This window comes from Mesoplodon mirus (genome assembly GCF_964341445.2).
Source record: "Mesoplodon mirus genome assembly, chromosome: 11".
In the NCBI taxonomy this organism is placed as follows: Eukaryota; Metazoa; Chordata; class Mammalia; order Artiodactyla; family Ziphiidae; genus Mesoplodon; species Mesoplodon mirus.
The window spans coordinates 28,801,116-28,823,986 of NC_138987.1; the positions used below are offsets into that span (position 1 = coordinate 28,801,116).

Here is a 22,871-nt window from a genome sequence, read left to right on the forward strand (position 1 = left end):
CTCAGTGTCTCCAGGAGGGACCAGCCTGGCCAAGACCTTGATTTTAGCATGGTGAGATTCATGTCGGACTTCTGATCTCCCCAACTGTAAGATAATAAATCTGTGCTGTTTTAAGCCACTGAGTTTGTGGCAATTTGTTACAGCCATAATAGGAAAATAGTACATAGCCTAACAGGGGACACAGTTACACAAACATACAATTTCAAAGTAAATACTATGGAGGCACAGGGCTGGAGTGCTCAGTGCAATCCGGGATTCACAGAATCAGGTATGATGGTAACCTACATGATGCCATAATCGTTGGTCATCCATGAGTATAGGAATCCAAAAACCCAGCTGAATGGCAGATTTTTAGAATAATCAGGAGGCTGAAACAAAACTTCATTGTATCTCTAATTAAGAAGTTTGATTTGATGAACATAGTACTCTGCATTCAATATTTAAAGAACACCTCTTTTTTTTCAGGCTCACATCCGTTTTCTCATTTCACCACTTATTAGGCTACAAATTAGGATATAAAGGAAGTCTCATAATATTTGAAAGAATCGATATCACACAGACCATCATCTCTGGCCATATGAACTTGAGTTAGATATCAATTTTGAATGATAAATCAAAAATCCCCATGCATTTGGAAATTGAAAAACACATTCAAAAGCACAATAAAAATAATTACTGTGTCAAAGAAAAAAATTTAATGAATATTGAACTTAATAAAAATGTCCAGATGGTAGTGAGCTAGAAAGCTCTAGGAGACGTCTGTAGGATGATGAAATTAATGGAGCACCTCAGGCATCTGAACATCCTGAGAGGATATTTAGACAATTGGTGAAGACTTTCAGGTTGAATTGGTAAAAACAAAACTAAGCAAACAACATTAAAAAAACCCCAAAATAATTATTCCAGGAAAAACAAAAAGCTTTGCATGGAAAAAATATCATAGTCTACTACATGGTTCAACTATGAGTTGCGTTAATAGAGTCATAACACTGAATATTGATCTACCAAAATTATTATATAACTATATTGGAAAAAGGGTGGGATGGCAGAGATATGGATGGTGGGGTGAGGGGATAAAGATAGTTACATCCTCATCTCCCATAGTGGGAAGACAATATATAATTCCCAAAGTTGAAAATTAAAGAATATTGTCATCATGCTATTTAGAGAAATGGAAGTAAGTATTAAAATAATCAACTAAAAGAGATAGAAGTGGTTGCCTTTGGGGACAGGAAAATGGGGGAGAGGACGGGTGAGACTTTGCTGTTTTTCACAACAGACTTTGTATAACTGTATGATTCTAGACCAGGGGTTGGCAAATCTTTTCTGTAAAGGACTAGACAAGTAAACATTCTAGGCTTTGAAGGCCATATGGTCTCTGTTGCAGATTGGAAAAAAAGCCTTGTATTCCATCCTATGAAGTGCAAACTCCATGCCAAGGACAATGGAATTCATTGATGGACTTAAAGTGGGGCATTCCCTGATCAGATAGGTTTTGAGAAACTTCACTCAGTGGTGTGGACAATGCAAAGAAAAGATCTGTCATGATAGGTTTAGGAAGACTCAGACTCCTGTCCAGGTGAGAGATTATTTTGCAAAGAGATATATGAATTACCATATTAGGTATCTTTTTGACAGATACACATAGGACTGACAAATTACTAAGAGAAATGCCTTTAGTGAATTATTACCATAGATTTTCTATTGTAGGAAACATACTTTAAATGTATATTAAGAAACAAGTTCACCAAGACCTTAGCACTGTTTTATACACACACACACACACACACACTCACTATGTTTTGGTACGGAATAAACTGGTACTTAAGTTGTAGGTATAAGGGTTAAAGGCAAGGTGCCAGAAGGCAGGCACATTCTGAAGGCAACTGTTCTAAAGTTCTTTGAAGCTCTCAGAATAGCACAATACTTCCCCTTCTAGTTCCAAGCTTGCCTTTCAGAAAGTACTGTTAAGAATGAAGAAAAGTAGAAAGAAGGATATTTAAGTTTTCAAAATGATTATTTGCCTTTGATAGCCTAGGCCTGGGAAATATAGAACATCTATTGTAATAAATAACTTTCAGATAGCACATTTCAGTTTATAGTGAATGTGCTTTATTTATTTATTTAGGATGTGGACCGTTTTTAATATTTATTTTTATTAGTTATTTATTTAGGCTGCGCTGGGTCTTAGCTGCAGCACATGGGATCTCCGTTGCGGCATGTGGGATCTTTAGCTGCAACATGCGAATTCTTCATTGAGGCATGCATGTGGGATCTAGTTCCCCAACCAGGGATTGAACCCAGGCCCCCCACGGAGTCTCACCCACTGGACCACCAGGAAAGTCCCTGAATGTGCTTTAGATTTAGTATCTAACTTGTAATTCTCTAATAAAATTGTAAATTCTAGGCATGGAATTTGATTTAAAGATATGTAACCTCAAGACAGGCAATCCCTGACATGTCCACATTGCTATATTTAAAATGGATAACCAACTGAGGACCTACTGTATAGCACAGGGGACTCTGCTCAATAATATGTAATGGCCTAGATGGGAAAAGAATTAGAAAAAGAACAGATACCTGTATATGTGTAACTGAGTCACTTTGCTGTATACCTGCAACTATCACAACATTGTTACTCAACTATACTCCAATATAAAATAAAAAGTTAAAAAAATACAGGCAATCCCTGAGATTTCTTTTAAAATTAAGGATATGATGAGTCAGAACAGCAAACATTTCTATAGTATGTGGCTGGCATTGCTCTATGCCTCTTACATGTATGAACTAAATTAGTCCTCATAACAATCCTATGAGGAGTTTACTATTATTATTCCCACTTTACAAATGAGGAAATTGAAGCAGAGGTTAAATTACTTGGCCCAAAACCACATGGCTAGTAAGTGGCAGAGCTATGATTTGGACCTACACAATTTGACTGTAGAAACTTGTGTTTTTGATTATTACATGACACTGCCTCTTGCACTGATTTAATAGATTAGTGGATACGCAGATTCAAATTGCTCTGACCTGTAATTTCAATGTATCATAATGAGCTATTGGGAGATTAATTACAGTGATTAACACAAATGTGAAGAATACAGCAAAGTCAAACTCATGATCACACGTAAGTAAAAGGAAAAATGTCTGCCAACTGTGAGGCACTGATGTTACCTGTCATTTTCAAGTTTCCTTTCTTTTTTCCTTTCTAAAATGCCCACTAAGACTGCAAGCACCATAGGGGTGGGATCCACCTTTCTTGTCTGTTTTTTCATAATAATCTCTGCATCTAGCATGGTACCTGGTACCTAGTGGGCACTCAAATATTTGACCTACTGCAGATTCAAGGGCCTCAGGGAATGCTCTTCAAGAGGCCGTTTACTAGCTTTGATTAAGTTAGTTATTTTTGGTCCTTTTTAAGACTACAGAAGACCTTCATAAATTCTCACTGTTAAAGATTTAAAAACATGTAAGTAGACACAATAAAACTTGAAAATTCACTTTCTAATCACCAACACATACTCTTTTCCAGTTGACAACTGTCCTGTTTGGTGTGATCTGAGTTCTCTTTCTATGCATCTACATGCACACATGCCAGTACACGTTTATATAAAAATACAAATGTAACCACAAATACACATTTTTCTCCTGTCAGTTTCTCATGTCTCTATAAACCTACTTCATTTCTTTTAACAGTTATCTAGCATTTCGTATTATGGACATATTAAACTTTATGTAATTACTCCCTATTCATGGACGTTTACCTGGATTCTTACTAGTATCTATTAAAAACCATGCAGCAATGAACACTGCTGTGCAAATACCTGTAAACATGTAGCCTTACTGGGTAACACAGATCCTTGTTCACCGAAAAGCCAGTTAGCAGGTAGGCGGCTTTTAGAACCCACTTAAACAGCGCTTCTTCTTTCCCCCTGCCTTTTTAAGAAGAGGTGGGTAGAGAGCCGGTGACCGCAAGATTAGCAGAGAAGTAAAATTCCTCGCTTAAGGTGTTCGTAAAGTAACTCCTCCTCTTGCACACGGCTTTTTTTTCTCAAGAACAATCTGCATAGGGAGTGCAGAACAAGAGGTCGGACGGTGACGACCGGGAATACGTGGGATAAACGGGCTTCTGGGAAGAAGCGCCTGGACGGCGACGTCCTAGAGGACCGCATCTGCTGAGCCCCGATCCCATCAATTTTGCCCTTTTTAGGCTAGACTGAGGGAGCACTTCTCCTAGTATTAAAAATGGCCCGAAGACAGCACAGCGAAATTGAAGGTATTGATGTGGCGTGAAAAGTGAACTGAACGGTGGCAAGGCCCAAACAGGAACGGGAGGACACCGCGAGGACCACCGCCGGCGCCGCGGCAGCCTCCTCGAGCCACCACTGAGGACTCGCTTTCCCAGCGGCCCCCGCGACCCGCAGGGGCAACGAGCCCGGCAGGCCCTCGCGAGCGGGGGCGGGACTGAAGCCGGAAGTCACGTGCGGTTACAGCCGCCCGGGTGAGGCCGTCGTCGTCGCCAAGGCTGGTTGGGGCTGTGACTGTGGGAGGCACCGGAGTGATGGCGGTGGAGACTCTGTCCCCGGACTGGGAGTTCGACCGCGTTGACGACGGCTCACAGAGTAAGGGAGCGGCAGGCAAGGGTTGCGGGTGGACGCTGCCCGGCCCGCCTCAGCCCCGGCAGCGCTCCTGCGGGAGGGCTCTGCGTCGCTGTCGGCGCGCAGCCGTCCGCTTCGGGACATTTTCTGCGCCTAGGGGTGTGAGAGGGACGCGCTCGCGAACCTAACTTTCTGGGTTGGGATCCCCGGCGATGCTGGGTCAGGCCCGGCCAGGGCTCGGCCTTCGGGGCGGTGACTGTCCTGGGGAGCCCTCTGGCCCGGGGGGCGCTGCGTCCACTTCGTGCAGCCGGGGGCTCGGGCGGGGCGCGCCCGGGATGGCCCGCAACCCGGGGAGCGGAGGCTGCCTTGTCTCTGGCCGCCCGGGGCTTTCGCCAGATCCTCAGAGCGTGCAGTTGTAGGTGAGGCTGAGGTTCGGGTTCCTGTTTCGGTTTCCTGTCTTTCTTCGTTTTCCTCCCAAACCAACTTTTGGAAGTTTGAGTGTTTTTACCTTCATATTCATATGCTTATCTTCGCTAGAAGATAGCGAAAAAGAACTCATTTCGCGGTAAAAAAAAAAAATAAACACGTGAATGTCAAGTTTATCTCCTCCCATGCCTTTTATTTACGTTAAGTGGTATTTTTCAAAAGTGATGTCCTGTAGTTTCCTGCGCACCTAAAAAGGTTTCAGAAATTACAGCAAATCTGCTTCCGATTTTACTTAATAAAATTGGATTGTCTCATTTTAACCTAGCAAATTCAGTTCCACGCAGCAAAATTTAGAGGCCAAACTATTTCAGTGAAACTTTACCTAAGATGAATGCAAATTGGTGATCTGTTTTTTATCTTTGGTGATATGAATCTGTGTAGGTGATATGAGAGATTGGAACATACTGCTTGTGAATTTGTTTTTTAATGTAGTTTTCTCAAAAGGTAAATGTAATTTTTAAAAATTAGGCATAGGGCTTCCCTGGAGGTGCAGTGGTTAAGAATCTGCCTGCCAATGCAGGGGACACGGGTTCCATCCCTGGTCTGGGAAGATCCCACATGCCGCAGAGCAACTAAGCCCGTGCGCCACAACTACTGAGCCTGCGCTCTAGAGCCCGCGAGCCACAACTACTGAAGCCTGCATGCCACAACTGTTGAAGCCCGCGTGCCTAGAGCTCATGCTCTGTAGCAAGAGAAGCCACTGCAATGAGAAGCCCACACACCGCAACGAAGAAGAGTAGCCCCCGGCTTGCTGCAACTAGAGAAAGCCTGCGTGCAGCAACAAAGACCCAATGCAGCCAAAAATGATAAATAAATAAAATAAATTTATTTTAAAAAATTACGTGTAAATTTTGCATAATTTTACAAAAGTCAGGCACATTAGATGTAATTAGGTTTTATTAACCTCTCAAAGAAGCATGAGCTTAATTCAGGATGGTTAGCAGTTTTTCACAAAACATTCCATAAGTTATAAGCTCCTATGCAGCATGAAAAAATGGTCCTAGTGGTATTGAATCTTTCAACTTGTTTACAGAGAAGATAACTGTATTTACTGTTAAAGTGAACTGTACCTTGTCATGTATGAAGTTTTATGGACAGAGGTTCCCTACTTTAGTATCTGCAAAATATTGGAATGAAAATATGTTTTGGGTTTGAAAAATGGTTCAATCAGAATGATCTGATTCACTCAAAAGACTTTTTCCACATGCCAGGAACTGTGGTAGGTATTAGGGATACAAAGATAAAACAAGGAATTAAGTCTGTTGGAAGAGATAAGCATGTAAATAGTTTTTCCATTTTTTACTCTTGAAGAATCATTATGGAGTTCTTATTTCAAATCTTTTTATTTTAACTTTTACCAATTTAAAAATTTATCAGCAAGGAATGTTAATGTTATTACAGGTTTTCTCTTGCCTGCTACTTTATGAATTTCTAAACAGACTAAATGAATAATTCATTGGCATGTTTTTCTGGCATTGCCATTAAGAACTCATTTGTTGTTTAAACGCAGCTTTGGTCATTTCCTATGTAACTGAAAATTAGACATGTACTTGGGATTTCGAGAATCTTAATGCAGTTTTTAAAATTTAAGCTGTAGGGAAGAGAGAACCTCTCTTCTCTGTGCCTGGTTTTCATTAATTTTTGGAATATGAATCATATCTAGACAAATTGTTTTCCAGAATTGAATTGCCTAGATTAATACTATAATGAGATGGGAACCTTGATGAACGAATTGATTCACCTGATTTGGAGCATTAGTTGCAAAATAGGGGAGAATGTGAAGCTAGGTCTTTATCCTTAATGAGTTAGAACATACCCTATCTTAGAGTTGCTTGGCATTGATAATTTGAGGAGAGAAAATTTTTACTTTTTTTTAGAAGACAGCGATTGAATAAAGTAATTCACATCAATAAAAGAAACTGAGTTGGAGTTGAATTTGCTGCCTTTGGAATGAATAATGGATTCTTGTGTTTAATAAGGTGGAATATTCACTGTCATTAACTTTGCTGAGTAGGCAAACTTTTATTGTCCAGTTTATTCCAGTGAGTTCCTAGAGTCATCTATTAATGTGTAAATTCTGTAAATATCAGCACAGTATTCTGTACTCATTGTCCTTTAGTGGCTTTTCCAATTCTATTATCATAGTTAAATAATTAAAACAAAATATCTTGGTAAATTTGAGGCATTACAGGAATAATATGATGAAGCAGGTCTAAAACCATTTAAAAAACAATACTTAGGTGTATTTTTAGACGTAGTTTACTGTGTAATTAAGCATTACATTTTAAAATTTGGCTTCTATGACAACACAGATTTTTGCACCTAAATCAGGTCATGATTTTTTTTTTTTTTTTGCACAAAAAGGTTGTTTATGACTAAAACATAGAAGCAGGACATTGAGTTGTCTAAGGCATTATTCACATTTTTTAGATTTTGGAGTAAACGGTATAGTAACTTTTTCATAGTATTTTAAAGTTGCAGTTTTAAGATGATATATCTAAATGGTAACATCTGCTGTTTTTTACAATTATCGTATCTATTTGGAAAAGATTGAAAGTTCAATTATTGTTTAACTTTAAAACTTTATTTTCAAGAAGTTCAGACATTCCGAAGTGATACATGAACAATGCTTACTATCTACTTTGCTGTGACTTGAGATTATTTGAAGTAAATGTCTTGTAATTCATTACTTATACCTATTACAAACTTTTAAAATTTAAATTTAGAAATTCATGCTGAAGTCCAGCTTAAGAATTATGGGAAATTTCTTGAGGAGTATACCTCTCAATTGAGAAGAATTGAGGACGCACTGGATGATTCAATTGGAGATGTTTGGGATTTCAATCTTGATCCTATAGCACTAAAGGTTTGATTTTGTTTTATTTTTTAATTTATGATACTTTTTAAGGACATACTGTACCTTGAAAACAGTTTTCACAATTGGGATATGTATTTTTATTGTTTGGAATCTAAAATAACTAAAATAAACTTGGAGAAAAATGGTTAATTTCCTTTCCTCTAAGCCATGCATGTGTTTTTGTTTTTGTTTTCCTTTTTAAAGAATGACACAAACTCAGAAGTCTTTAGTGTCAAAGAATGACACGAACTCCAACTCTTTGAGCTAACTTGTTTTTCATTATCAAGAAAATGAAGAGGATTGGAATAGCATATTGAAGCTTTAGTTGTTTTTTTTATTGAGGTTATTTTACATACAGTGAGATGCATAGATTTAAAATACTGTTCAGTGAATTTTACCAAACACCTATTCCCATGTATCTCATATCCCAATCAAGATGCTGAATATTTCTATGATTTCCCAAAAGCTCCCTTATGCTATTTAGGGGACCTTAATATGGGAGTGATTTTTTTTTTTTTTTTTTTTGCTGTACGCGGGCCTCTCACCGCTGTGGCCTCTCCCGCTGCGGAGCACAGGCTCCGGACACACAGGCTCCGCGGCCATGGCTCGCGGGCCCAGCCGCTCCGCGGCATGTGGGATCCTCCGGGATCGGGGCACGAACCCGTGTCCCCTGCATCGGCAGGCGGACTCCCAACCACTGCGCCACCAGGGAAGCCCGGGAGTGATTTTTTTAAGATATAAAATAAGTCACTCCTGCTCTGTTCCATTTTGAGGTAGTTCTGTTTTGTTTTATCTTTGAAACTGTTGGCGCGTAAGTAATAGCTGACATTTATTGAGTACTTATTATGTGCTAGACGCTGTCCTAAGTCACATGTTGACTTACTTTAATAACAGCTTTCCTGACATGTAATCCGTATATCGTACAATTCTTTGGTTTTTACTGTATTCATAGAATTGTGCCACCATCACCAGAGTCAATTTTAGAACATTTTCACCAGCCCAAAAAGAAATCCCGTAGCCATTAGCAGTCACTGCCCATCTGGTGTGGTGCTATTGCTGATTACAGGGTTGAACACAAGTTTTCATAGAAGAGAGATAGTCTCAGTTTGTGTACTTAGAATTTTCATGATTTTTTTCAAATTATAAAAATTTTATTTTCCTTTGTTTCTACAGCTTTTGCCTTATGAACAGTCTTCCCTTTTGGAACTCATAAAGACTGAAAACAAGGTACCGATTCCTAAACCTAAAAATCTATTTTTAAAATGCTTTAGTTATCTGCTATAATTTACTTTTTTCCTTTTGTGTTTTTACTCATGAAACTAGGTCTTAAACAAAGTCATCACTGTTTATGCTGCACTTTGTTGTGAAATCAAGAAATTAAAATATGAGGTAATTATTTGTACTCTTAAGACATTAAAAACATGATTTAAAAGCAAATATGTGCTTATATGTGTACAGTGTGCATAAATATTTAATGAATGTTGAATGAACTGTATATGTATAATAGTAGTAATAATGAGTACCATTCACTGGGTGTTTACTGTGTACCAAACACCATGCTAACCCCGTTAATGCTAATAACCACCCAGGAGGTACGTGAGGAATAGATGAGGAAACCGAAGCTAAAAGAGTGTCACTCACCTAACATTTTACTGGTAATAATGGTTTGAGTCTGGGTCTGCATTCCTTCTGTGTTACTTGTCATATATAATGGCTTTCTGGATGTAACTGATTTTTTTTAAACCTTTGAATTTTTAATATGTTCTGTGTTTCCTCACCCATGAGCCATTAAAACTCTGGTAGAAGATGGTAAACTTTATCTTTTTTTCTCTACCTTTTTGATACTATGTGGTTGCTTTTTCTCTCCTGAACTAGTGGGAGGATGTGGGAAATTACAGAGTGGTCAGATAAGACAAAGTAAAGCCTAAAGAAATCAAGAAATAAGGTTGAGTATCAGTAATATCTTTGGTACTCTAAAGATAAATTACATTTACCTATATTGCAAGCAGTTTTTGAATTTAAGTGAATTTATGTGTGTGATGTAGTCATCTGCTTACTATTAAATAGGGATAACTAAGAGAGCTTAGGAATTTAAAAACAAAATAGCAACCTTATAAAATTATTTTAATTTTTTTTAAACAGGCTGAAACTAAATTTTATAATGGTCTCTTGTTTTATGGAGAAGGAGGTAAGTTTTAAAATTTCACATTGTAATGTTGTGATGCTTTTTTTGCGATTGAAATGAACAAAAAGTTAACTGGCAATTCTAGGACTGTCATGATCATGTGAAGTATTAGTGTGAGAAAATAAACATTCAGATTTTTTGTCGGTTTATATTTTTGTTTGGTAAACAGGTAAAAAAACCTCAGTGATGAAGCAGCAGCAAATTCTGTATGAATTTATTTTGATATTTTTATAAATTACAAAGCACTGTAGCTAGATGAGGATTTTCCTTGAATTCATTAAATAGTGAAACAGATGGTTACTTTTAATTGTGTGATTAATGATTGTTTCATTTTTCTCTTCAGTGTAAAAATTCTGTTTTCAATACTATGCAGATTAGAAGATGTCCTAATGAATAAAAATCACAATTTTTCTTTTGGTGTTGATTAAAATAAAAAATTGAAATATTCTTCATGTTGCCTTTTAAAGCTACAGATTCCAGCATGGTGGAAGGTGATTGCCAAATTCAAATGGGGAGATTTATTTCATTCTTACAGGTAAATGGTTTTTACTTTTTATTGAGCCTTTTCTTTGAAAAGTTTGAGTAAATCACACATAATCAGAAAAGAGTTATGAAACCTTCAAATGCTAAGAACGTGTACTGTGAGGGTAAGGTACTTAGTTGGCAATGGATTAAGTTGATAGTTAAGGAGATTGTAATTCCTGGAAGATTTTCATAGCATTTTTAGTAAGATAAGCTATCAAAATAAGTTTCTTTGTATAATTTCATTTATGGACAGTTTATCACCATGCCTTTTAAAATAATTTAAATTTTGTACCTGATAGGAAAAGATACTTTATTTTCGAAAAAGTTGTTAATGGAGATCATTAAGCTGTTATGTGAGCAATGATGAGGTTTAAAAGCAGCAGCACATGTTGCTTCTAACCAGATGTTTCAGTTTAGATATGCTTTTCATCACTGCAAAGTTTTAGTTATTCTAGGTCGTTTGGTTTATCAAAAGAATGAAATAACTTTTGTTTCTGTGTTATAAAAGCAATGCTTATATAATATGACAAAGGCAAAAATTGGAGATAAGGAAACAGTACTCATAATCTCACTTACCATCTGATTGTTGGATATAATAAGATTTGATATATTTTATTGAATCAAGCATGCTACAATATTCAAATCTTTTATATCTTTACTACTTTTTTTGGTCTTCTTACCTAACTGAGAGCATTTTGTTGAAATTATCCTCTATGATGGTATGTGTCAATCAGGGTTCAGTCCAGAAAACAGATCACATGAGGTATTTCAAAAGGGGAGATTTAATAGAGCTACCATATGATCGAGCAATGCCACTCCTGGGCATATATTCTGAAAGACAAAAACTCTAATTCAGAAAGATACATGCACCTCAGTGATACAGCATTATTTATAATTGCCAAGATATGAAAGCAACCTAAGTGTCCATCAACAGGTGAATGGATAAAGAAGATGTGGTACATATATACAAAAATGGAATATTACTCATCCATAGAAAAGAGTGAAATAATGCCATTTGCAGCAACAGAGCTGGACCTAGAGATTTTCATACTAAGTGAAGTAAGTCAGACAGAGAGAGGCAAATGTTATGTGATATCATATGTGGAACCTAAAAAATAATACAAATGAATTTGTTTACAAAACTGAAACAATCTCACAAACATAGAAAACAAACTTATGGTTACCAAAGGGGGAAGGCAGTGGGGAGCGATAAATTAGGAGCTTGGGATTAACAGATACACAATACTATACATAAAATAGGTAAACAACAAGGATTTACTGTATAGCACAGGGAACTATACTCAGTCTTTTGTAATAACCTATAATGGAAGAGAATCTGAAAAAATATATATAATTGAATCACTTTGCTGTACATCTGAAACTAACAGTATTATAAATCAACGATACTTCAATTAAAGAAAGAAAGAGAAAAAAATAGAGGAGATTTAATATAGAGAATTGGTTCCATAAGAATTGGAGGGCTGAAAGAAAAAACAGTGAGGTAAGCCAAAGGAAGCAGATATCACCTCTACATCTAGGGTAAAAAAGGGAAAAGGTTCAGGTTGCCAGAGTCTGGGAGCTGTAGGAGGAGGAGCCCTAGGGAATTAGTATCATACCTCTGAGGAAGCAGTGCTGCCTGGTTGCTGCTGGTAGAGTTTAAAATTGAAGACTGGTTCTGTAGTGCTGAAAGAAGCAGGAGCCTGGGGCAAGCTGCCATTGCTGGGGTGAACTGCTCCTACCTGGATTATGTTGATAAAAACAGCAAGAAATAGGAAGGATGTCCATTTCCTGCCTTCTAGTCTGCTTTTAATGCCACCTGTTGGCAGAACCTAACAGGAAGCCTGCTGGGCAGGAGTCTAAGAAATGTTAATTTACAAGGTTGAAGTGAATGTGTCAGTTTCTCTAGTTTTGTCAAATTTTGCATTTCTTACTTTGAGGATGTTTTATTTGGTGCATACAAGTTTATAATTGTTCATAATTACCAGTAAATGGAGTCTTTTATTGTGTGGTGACCTTCTTAAGCTGTGATAATAATTATGTATATAATATATAATTACATATATGGTCATTAGCTATAGTGATGCTAATAAAATCTATTTGATATTAATATCATGGCCCCAGCTCTGTTTTAGTTAGCATTTTCTTTTTTTAAATTCTTTTTATTCTTTCAGCCTTTCAGTGTCATTATGTTTTAGTTGTGTTTCTTTAAAACTGCATCTATCTGGATTTTGCTTTTTTATACAATCTGAAAATTTCTGTGTTTTAATTGGTTAATTCTGTTTCTATTTGTCTTATATAAATAATGTATTATGTATCTGGACTTATTTCTGCCTTTTTGTTTTGTGCTTTCTATTTGTCCTGCATTTTCTGTTCTTTCCTCTGCTTTTATTAGACTTTTAGAAGTTTAATAAGAAATGTAAAACTAGAGCTGTTTAAATAAAATTGAAATGTATTATTTTCACTTTCAAAAATTTAAATTGTGGATCTAACAGCTGCATATGATTCCATTTTTAAACATTCAACAAATGTTTTATGAGCCTAGCATATGTTAGAAACTGTTCTTGGTGCTTGGGATACAGCAGTGCACAAAACCAACAGAAATTTCTGCCCTCATAGAGCTTACAGTTTAGAGCAGCCATAGGTTTAATTAGGTTCTAAATATTTTAGGATAGATGTGAGTTAACTATTTAATGACAGACATATTCCTGGGATAATTAATATTTCACTTGATGTGTGCCAAGCCTGTTTATAGATAAGGTTCAAGGTAATAAACATTTGAAGTTATTTCAGAGTGATTTCTGAAGACCCCTTCCCCTCATTGTCATACTTTCTAAACTGGCAGCTTCTGAGCTTCTTCATTCATTCAGATGTTCACTCATTTATTCATTTAATAGGCAGACATTTATTGAGAAGCAATTGAGGGTTAGCCACCATACTGGGCAGTGGCCGTTCAAGGAAGGAATAAGACAGTCTCTGTCAGTTAGGAATTATATGAGTAATGAAAACAAGACTTAAAATAGAAGGATGAGTGAAATGCTGTAGGGGCAAAGAGGTAGAAATAACGTTGGGAGGTGAATTAAGAACTGATTGCTTGAAGGATGCTTGAAGTTGTCTTTCTGCAGGTTAACTGGAGATTTTTAGTAGAAAACTATTTTGCTTTTGTTTAGCATTGTTACCATAAAATTCAGTCAGAAATAGTGACATTTACTCAACTTGTAACATATACTCAACTTGTCATTTCAGGAACTGTCTTGTTTTGTTACGAGGTGCTATGAAGTGGTGATGAATGTAGTCCATCAGTTGGCTGCCCTCTATATCAGTAACAAGTAATGGATTTTAGAAATGTTTTTACATTTTTAATAGAGATGCAGGAAATGTTTTTCTTAAACTAGCTAAATATCTGAAAGTTTTTCGTTTGTTCACTCACTTATTCACTCATTCCTTCATTCACTTATTCAGCGTTCTTTGAACACTCATGATGTTTTAAACACTACTTGATGTGTGTAATCCATAGATTAGTAAGACAGTTTCTGCCATGGTGAATGAGCCCATTATCTGTCTGAACGAGAACATTGACAGAATAATCTTAAAGAAATCTGATTGTATAGAAAAGGCTAATACAGAATTAGTATATGTACCAAGTTCTCTCTACTTATTTCCTCTTTCCTTTACACTGAATTAAAGGAAATCCAAGGTCCTTGGATTAGAATCATGTGACACTTTTCTTAAACTGTAGAATCTTGGGGAGTGGGGCTAGGTAATTACCCTGAAAAATTTTTGTGAGTAATTCTAATGCTCTTCCAAGTTTGGGGACCACTGCCCTAAATCAAGAAAAAGACCAAATTTTCATAGAGCCCTTAGTACTCTTAACCACCACAAAGTAATATCTTGCATTTGATTAAAACTGTATACTTAAAATTTTTCCCATTTACTACTTAATTATAATGTTAACAAAACTTTGTTTAGATATATGACTAGGGATTCTCAATTATGAGAAGAGAGATAACTGAAGCCCAAAGGAATTATTTGCCAAGATTCCATAGCAAGTTAGGTACTGCTCTTTTGGTCACCAGTCCATTCATTGTTGTTCTTACTATACCATGCTGCATCTCAACTCTCTTTATAAAGTGAAAGACTGTGTTAACTGTTTCTCATTCTCATGTTTTTCCAGTCAGTCAGTTATTTATTTTATGTTCTGTGCTCTCACTGAAGTTCTCCTCATGGCAGAAGCGAATGAGAGCACAGCTCCCCCCAACCCCTGCTGTACTTGGTGTGTAATTCAGAGACTCCCCACTACCACACTGCTGCCCTTGAAAGAGGAAATTTGTCTGAATTTTGTGTTTAATTTTTTAAATATTCTATCTTGTGGGATATTTATATATGCTTTGATATACAAGTATTAATTTATTTACTGTTGAGTAGATTGACTCTCTAGGAAGTAAAATTGAATTATCCTGGGGCTTTTGACTTTGGTATAATCCCATTTGTATGCATTGTTTTTTCAGTAGGAATGAGAATGCTAGCAATAAATCCAACTGAACAGAGGTCTAGTTCCCAAATGCCAGTTTGGGTGGGATAACAAAGATTCTAGTTGAAAATCGAGAAGTTCTGATAGTTTAGAAATAAATAAATACCAGTTTTGTTATTTCTTTAGCTCCATCCCAAGTTAGATCCTTTAGGTTTGAATGGCTAAGGTTATTCATGGGCTGCATATTGACATATACCTACCCACTGAGGAGTTGGGTGTAGGCAAGGAGAGCCCAGACTCTGTACAAGTTATCTGCTTGGGAAAGTGGAACACAATAATAATTCTTTGGGTCGTGTAAATTTTAGTGACTAAAGCCTAAATAAAAATAAATACATATTAAAATTCCAAGAGCTTCTGCTGTTAGGTGTTTTCCTTAAACATGAACTGTGACAAAAAAGGAGATTTTTTTTTTTTTTTAACTTGGGTGTTATTTTATTACAGGATTGCACCCAAAATTATAGAGACAACTGGAGTTCATTTTCAGGTAAAAGTAATTTAACTTGACCTGTAAAATTGTAATTTTTAGTATATTTTACTTTGGAGTTTGTATGATTGGGGAGTACAACAATTATTGCAAGGCTCTTACAGGAGTTCTTTTTTTTTTTTTTTTTGCATTTGTTCTCTTTCATCTGTGAAGTTGATGAGGCATTACTGACCCACTATCAGTGTAACTCTTCCTAGTATTGGCCCAATGCAGACTCTCCAAGTGGTCTCTTCAGAGAATCTACAGTATCACGATTAAGGATGAAATATTGGGTGAAGGGTTTCCCAATTTAAGGCTGATGGTTCCATCTGGGGATTAACAGTTTCATCTGTAGTTTAATTTACCCACTGCTTTAATTTAGTAATTAGCCCAAGTGTGTTTAACTTAAAAAATCCACATGAAGCTTAACTTCTAACTAGTGATTAAATGATAATCATTTAAGGTTTTTTGACAGACTATGTATGAGCACTTGGGAGAGCTGCTAACAGTTCTGCTTACCCTGGATGAAATTATTGATAATCATATCACATTGAAAGACCACTGGACTATGTACAAAAGGTGAGCCAGTTACAATGTTTAAAATACTCTCTTTGTATAGGTAGTGTATTCGTAAAAAATAAATAAACATAAATAGTACAGATCCGGTAGGAGACCTGAAGATCTGTATTTAGAAGGATCTCATGTCAGATTTTCTTTGAAGACAGTAACCATTCTTTTAATTTCAGGTAGGCTTTTTGAGAGTATGATATACTTGTATAAAGCATCCTAATTCTTAAAGTGTAGTTGTTAATTTGACTATCTTAGGACTCGGATTCCTTTTTTCCTTGTTCTGTACGAATGATAGTTGTTTATTCTCAGCTTGGTTTTATTTTGTTTTATACTCCAGAACTTTTTAAAGTCAAGGCATTTTGTTTTATTCAGTTTATAAGCATTCACTAAATGTCTTATCTAGAGAGCACCAGATATCTGAATTTAAGATGATATAAAAAGGTATGATTAGAAAATTAAATATGTTAGGATTGTTTTTGTTCAAATTTTCAAACATGTAGAGCCAAACAAGTGATACAAATATAAAACTTTGATTTCTGGGAATATTTTTAGTACAAGAATTTGTTAGGCAAATCAAAGGTCTTTCTCCTACTTTTCTACAAGGTTACTGAAATCTGTCCATCACAACCCTTCAAAATTTGGAATTCAGGAAGAAAAACTAAAGCCATTTGAAAAGTTCTTGCTGAAGCTAGAAGGGCAGTTACTTGATGGAATGATATTTCAGGTATGAGCACTGTATCAGGCTATAATAAATGGCCTTATATTAGTAGACCCATCTCAGAATTGTAGTGGGTCACTTTTATAGCATATTGTTGTGACTATATTTTTCTTTAAAAGTGCTTAGGCTTAAAACATGGTTAATGTACTAAAATATAGTTATATCAGTATCTAGTAGCAAATGAAATTAATAGTATACTGGTTGTATTTGTTATAAGGGTTTTTTAAATTATGTAAAAGGATAAAACTGTTCAAGGGTTAGTATCTGAGTAGTTGTGTCAAGCATTTTGTTTGTTGTTGACCTCTAGATTTAGGTTTGTAAGACAGCCTTTTATAAGTCTGTTTTATTTTCCTACTCAGGGAATGTAATTTGCACCTGTACAATTCAGGTAGCTTCTAACCACATGTGGCTGTTTAAATGTAAATTAATTAAAAAAAAATAAAAATTCATTTCCTCTGCTACACTAGCAACATGTCAAATTCTTAATAGCTGCATGTAATCTCATTGTCACACTGTGCACCTTAAACTTATATGCCAGTGATATCTCAGTAAAGCTGGGAGAAAAGCCAGCTGTGGCTAACAATCATATCAGACAGCACAGATATAAAACATTTTCATCATCACAGAAAGTTCTGTTGGATGGCACAGCTTTGGGTAGTATCCACCAGAAATTGCATTACAGTACCCTTGAACAATACGGGTTTGAACTGCACAGGTCCACTTACATATGTATATTTTTCAATAGTAAACGCTATGGTATTACACAGTCCACGGTTGGCTGAATGCAAGTGTGCGGAGGAACCGTGGATGCAGAGGGCCAGCTCTAAACTATACGGGGATTAACCCCCACTTGTTCAAGGGTCAACTGTATGTTCCATTTAAAATCTGCTTCAAGGTTACCTTTAATTTATATTTTAGATGATCACAATTTTTACAGAATGATCACAACTCTTGTTTATACCAATTTAACTGTTAATCTGTTAATTTCAGAAGAATTTTTTTGTTGATTCTTTTTCCAGGAGCCATTTCTACACATAATGTAATAAAGTGATAGGAAAGTAATTGTAAACAGAAAAAATAAAGTCTCCTTTTAAAAGTGTAAATTAAAATAATAAAGCATGCTTTCCCATGCTTCATCAGATACACCTTCTATACATCAGCAAGCATCACTTGTGTGTATCTCTTCATGTAGAATTAGGTTCAGTTTTATTACTTTCACATAAGGGGTACTCAAATATATAAGTTCATATACATTTCCCATTCAGTAGGATTTAGATATTAGGTTAAGGTTAAAAACCTGAGCCTCAGTGTTAGTAAAATCAAAATGATGAATGTAGGAGTTTATCATTCTATATTTAAATCTGTTTAATAGCATATTAAGTCATAATAGCTTATGAGAGTGTAAATTTCTCTAAATGTTTCCTGTCTAGGCCTGTATAGAACAGCAGTTTGATTCTCTCAATGGAGGAGTATCTGTGTCAAAAAATAGCACTTTTGCTGAAGAATTTGCACACAGTATTCGCTCAATTTTTGCAAATGTAGAAGCCAAACTTGGTAATGTAACATGCATTTTTTGGTTTTCATTTAAAAGTTTTCATTTCCTTTAAAACAGAATTTTAAGTATATTCCGTTTTTCTCTCATGTTATTGTTTTATAAGGAGAACCTTCTGAAATTGACCAGAGAGACAAGTATGTAGGAATTTGTGGACTCTTTGTATTGCACTTTCAAATTTTTCGAACTGTTGATAAAAAGTTTTATAAGTCTTTATTGGACATTTGTAAGAAGGTAAGAACTTGGAACTTCTATTTTTTTCAATTTGAATAGATGGAAAAGATTTTGGATACAATTGGGTATTTTAAAATGTATTTATTCTTGCTTACAAAAATAATAATTTTTGTAATATTTTGTAATAATAATTACAAAAATAATATCATAATATTCATTTAAAAAAATCTAAGCATTCCAGAAATAAGTAACATAGTAAATGAAAATACCCCATAATTCCACATTGTATAAATACATATTAGTGGATGCTTTTCCACATTTTTTCCTATGCATTAACTTGCTATTACTACTTTTTTCTCTTTCTTTTCCTTTGCTTTCTCTTCTTGCCACCCATTCTCATTATTGAAGTAGGAAAAAATTTAAAACATTTTTTTCTTTGTCTTTGCTGTTTCCATGATGTGGTACCTGTTTTCAAAATTGAAAATTTAGATGGTTTATAGAATCAAGTGATATGTGACCATGAGAACCCAGCCATCTTGGATATTTATTTTGTATTTTTTCACTAAAATAGAGTGAAAGTAAAGGTCATGAAGACTCAAGTTTCTGTGTAATTTTTGCATATTTTTATTCATCTGAAAATATGTGAGTGTGTGTGTGTGTGTGTGTGTTGTTTAATATTTAGGCAGAATAAAATTAGTGTCATGCTCCACACCAGATATAGGAATGCCTTTACTCTGTGCCACATTAACATAACTTGTCTCATTAATGAGTATCTTTTTATCATTATTTTTCTTGAAATAGGTTGTCTTCCATTGCATGTTGTAGGATTATTAAACAGTTTGTTGTTTAACCTGCATTTAATGATTTCCCTCCTCTTTCATTTCCTGTTTCAGGTACCAGCCATCACTCTGACTGCTAATATTATTTGGTTTCCTGACAATTTTTTGATCCAGAAAATACCAGCAGCTGCCAAACTTCTGGATAGAAAAAGTCTTCAAGCCATTAAAATATACAGAGATACTTTCCTACAGCAGAAAGCTCAGTCACTTACCAAGTAGGTTTTATAAGTACCCATAATGTAAATATTTAGATATTTTATATTTTCAAATCTTATACTGATTCTAAATATGCAGAAAGCATTTGAATTATAAGATCAGACATAGTTACTCATTACCAGAGAAAACGTTGGGCAATGTCTAGGAGATTTATTTTCTAGGAGTGTTTTTTTGTTTTAAATGTTCTAGGCTTAAACTTAATTTAATATGTAGGCAAATTATACTTTATGGAAATATAGATATGTGTGCATACATTCATATACTTTTTGTCAGGTGCATTAAATATTTTTGTGTGTAAAGTGAAGTCTCTGCAGTAGATGCCAGTTGATGACATTTAGAACATTGTGTGTACATGACTCAGTGTTGATTTTTGCAGGAGTTGACTTTACTTCAATGCACTCCTTTTTTTCCTTTATTTTTATGAAAGTAATGTATGCACATATTTAAGAAGTTAAAAAGTACTAAAGGTTCAGAGGAAAAAAATGATTGTCCTCTGCCCCATTCCCCCCGTGCCTTCGTCCTGCTTCCTAAAAGAACACTTTTAACTCTTAGTTTCTTCTGATACTTACATCTTTTAGCTTATCTTACTATGTAAAATTTCAAATATACACAAAATAGAGAAAATAATATAATGAGCCCCTATGTTCTCATCACATAGCCTTAACAATTAAATTTACTGTACATTGTCACTTGAGTATACTGCTAAAATTTCACGTTGACTGGGATGAAGATTTTAAGTGAAGCGACACAGGACTCTGCCAGTGGCCCTGTACTGGACAGTTTTTAACTGTAACATGGTTAAAGGGTAATAGGGATATTTACCTACTTTCTGTTAATCTTGACTGTTGAGGGGAAATTGGGTCACTCCTGTACAGTGGGGCAAAGAGGAGTATATCTGGAATATACGAGATCCCCTAAAGCATCTCTTAGTACTCCCAAGTCCTATAATTAAAGTCAGTGGAGAGTGACAAGTCCATTCAGGCAGGACTACTCATGGCAGAGATTTCAGCGCTCTCCAATACATTCTGAAACAGAGTTGAGGAGGGATAAAGGCATAAGTTTGGATTTAGATTAAAAAGATGAACTCAGTAGGATGGAGAGACAGGACCAGGCTTGGTAGCAGTAATTTAAAAAAAGATGTGTATGTTTTAGATATCAGAGACTTAATATTCTTTAACAGTATGATGCAGTTGCTAAAACTGTCAGTTCGTACTTAGATTACATTAATAACTATACCTAAGTTATGGAAACTAGTAGTTATAATATCTAGGCTAGGGGAATTGGTAGTTCCATTAAATTCTTGCTGGTCAGATTATAATGAGCGTTTGGTGGTGCCACATTTTAAGAGGGCTACAAACTGTAGCATCTTTAGATGAAAATGATCAGGATGTTAGATCTGAGAACCATAACCTTTGAAGACTCATTGAAAAGTCTCTATATAGTTTGGCCTTTAAAAGAGAAATCTGAGGAATGATACATTAGATTTCTTTAAATATTTGAAGGGCATTCAGGTTGAAGAGGGAACAGATTTGATCTCTGTGGCTCCAGGAAGTTGAATTAGAACCAAAAGATGAAGATGACAGATATGAATAATAACTGCCAACATTATCAAGCTTGTAACTATGTAGTAGGCATTATGCTAAAGGCTTTAAACACATTGTCTTTTGTAAACCCTGTAACAGTCTTCTCATATGGGAAATAACAAAGTCACAACTAATATTTACCCTATGCTTTCTATAAGCCAATAACTATTCCAGGAACTTCATGTGTATCTTTTTTAATCATCAGAAAATCCTATGAGGTAGGTACTGTTGTCATGTCCATTTTATAGGTGAGAAAATTGAGACACAGAGATGGAACTTACCCAAATTGAAACAACTAATATGTGGCAGAGCTGGGAAGTCTAACTCTAGAGCACAAGCTCTTAACACTACCCTATAGTGTTTCTCTATATTTTTATCCCATTTTCAGATAAGGAAAATGAGACTTAGAGAAATGAACTTTGCCAGGTCACACAACTGGGTATGTATCAGAGAAGGCATACAAACCCACGCCCGTCCTACTCTAGAGCCTTTGCGACAGAGTTGCGTAGGCTGCCCTGAGAGGTAATGTACCCTTTCACTAGAGCTACATAGGCAGAATATAGATGACCATCAGTCCAAGGTGCTGGAGGAACTGAGTCTTATTACGTAAAAGATTGAATAAGTTGACTTTAAAAGACCCCCCCTCCCCTGTGTGATAACATTTCAATATTTCTAAATTCTTTAATTTCAAAAACACCTCTCTGCAGTCACTATAGAGCTCCTTTGAGCTGAAGGGGGCAATGTCTTTTTCATTCTCCTCATAACTGCCAAAGAAACCTAAAATTCACAACACTAAAGTGAAACCCAGGAGAGAGGAGATGGTGTGATCAGCATGAGCTTTATTTGACATTTTAGAAAAAGTTGAGGGGGCTTCCCTGGTAGCGCAGTGGTTGAGCGTCTGCCTGCCGATGCAGGGAACGCGAGTTCCTGCCCTGCTCTGGGAAGATTCCACATGCCGTGGAGCGGCTGGGCCCGTGAGCCATGGCCGCTGAGCCTGCGCGTCCGGAGCCTGTGCTCCGCAACGGGAGAGGCCACAACAGTGAGAGGCCTGCGTACCGCAAAAAAAAAAAAAATGTTGAGGAAGTGACTAAGGGCTGTCCCAGTCAGGCTCCAGAGTTCATTATGGAGGAAGAGGAAGCAGTGGGGGATAGTTTTCCTGCCTCCGCACCATACATTAGACCCCACGTGGCCAAGTGCCCCCAGCCACCTCTTTGACTAGGGTCCAAGGTTTGTAGGTTGCTGCATTTTGCTTTTTGTTCACAACCATTTTGATGCTGGGGATACTGCCCTTGGAGGGTAGAGGTATGAACCTTTGTTTCAAAGCCCCAGTTGACGTACAAGTGTTGACACTTGTTGAGTGCTTTATATTAGGACAGGAGATTTGTTCTTTCTCCCTAGTGTTTCTCCTGTTTGTACTTTGAAATGAAGCTGACAATCTGACAGGACCCTTTTTGGACTCACTTTGTCAATTAACTTGGCTTTTTAAAACTTGAAGCAGTTTCATTTTTATATATTTACAGGAGATAAAGATTATCTGGTGTCTGGATGTAGGAATGGTGGGTGGAGTGACAGACCTC

At 36.2% G+C, this 22,871-nt stretch overlaps 1 protein-coding gene across 2 annotated transcripts in view; it reads left to right on the top strand.

The window, feature by feature from the left end:
* Window positions 1-4,495: 4,495 nt before the first annotated feature.
* WASHC4 (WASH complex subunit 4) overlaps window positions 4,496-22,871 on the top strand; it is a 55,094-nt gene continuing 36,718 nt past the window's right edge. For both annotated transcript variants that reach the window (XM_082634466.1, XM_082634467.1), the window contains exons 1-13: window positions 4,496-4,622; window positions 7,811-7,950; window positions 9,115-9,168; window positions 9,265-9,330; window positions 10,084-10,129; window positions 10,594-10,661; window positions 13,895-13,977; window positions 15,621-15,663; window positions 16,118-16,221; window positions 16,816-16,936; window positions 18,361-18,484; window positions 18,589-18,716; window positions 19,550-19,710. In XM_082634466.1, the coding sequence (XP_082490592.1) occupies window positions 4,562-4,622; window positions 7,811-7,950; window positions 9,115-9,168; window positions 9,265-9,330; window positions 10,084-10,129; window positions 10,594-10,661; window positions 13,895-13,977; window positions 15,621-15,663; window positions 16,118-16,221; window positions 16,816-16,936; window positions 18,361-18,484; window positions 18,589-18,716; window positions 19,550-19,710 (1,199 nt within the window). In that variant the 5' untranslated portion in view covers window positions 4,496-4,561. The remainder of the gene's footprint in view (window positions 4,623-7,810; window positions 7,951-9,114; window positions 9,169-9,264; window positions 9,331-10,083; window positions 10,130-10,593; window positions 10,662-13,894; window positions 13,978-15,620; window positions 15,664-16,117; window positions 16,222-16,815; window positions 16,937-18,360; window positions 18,485-18,588; window positions 18,717-19,549; window positions 19,711-22,871) is intronic.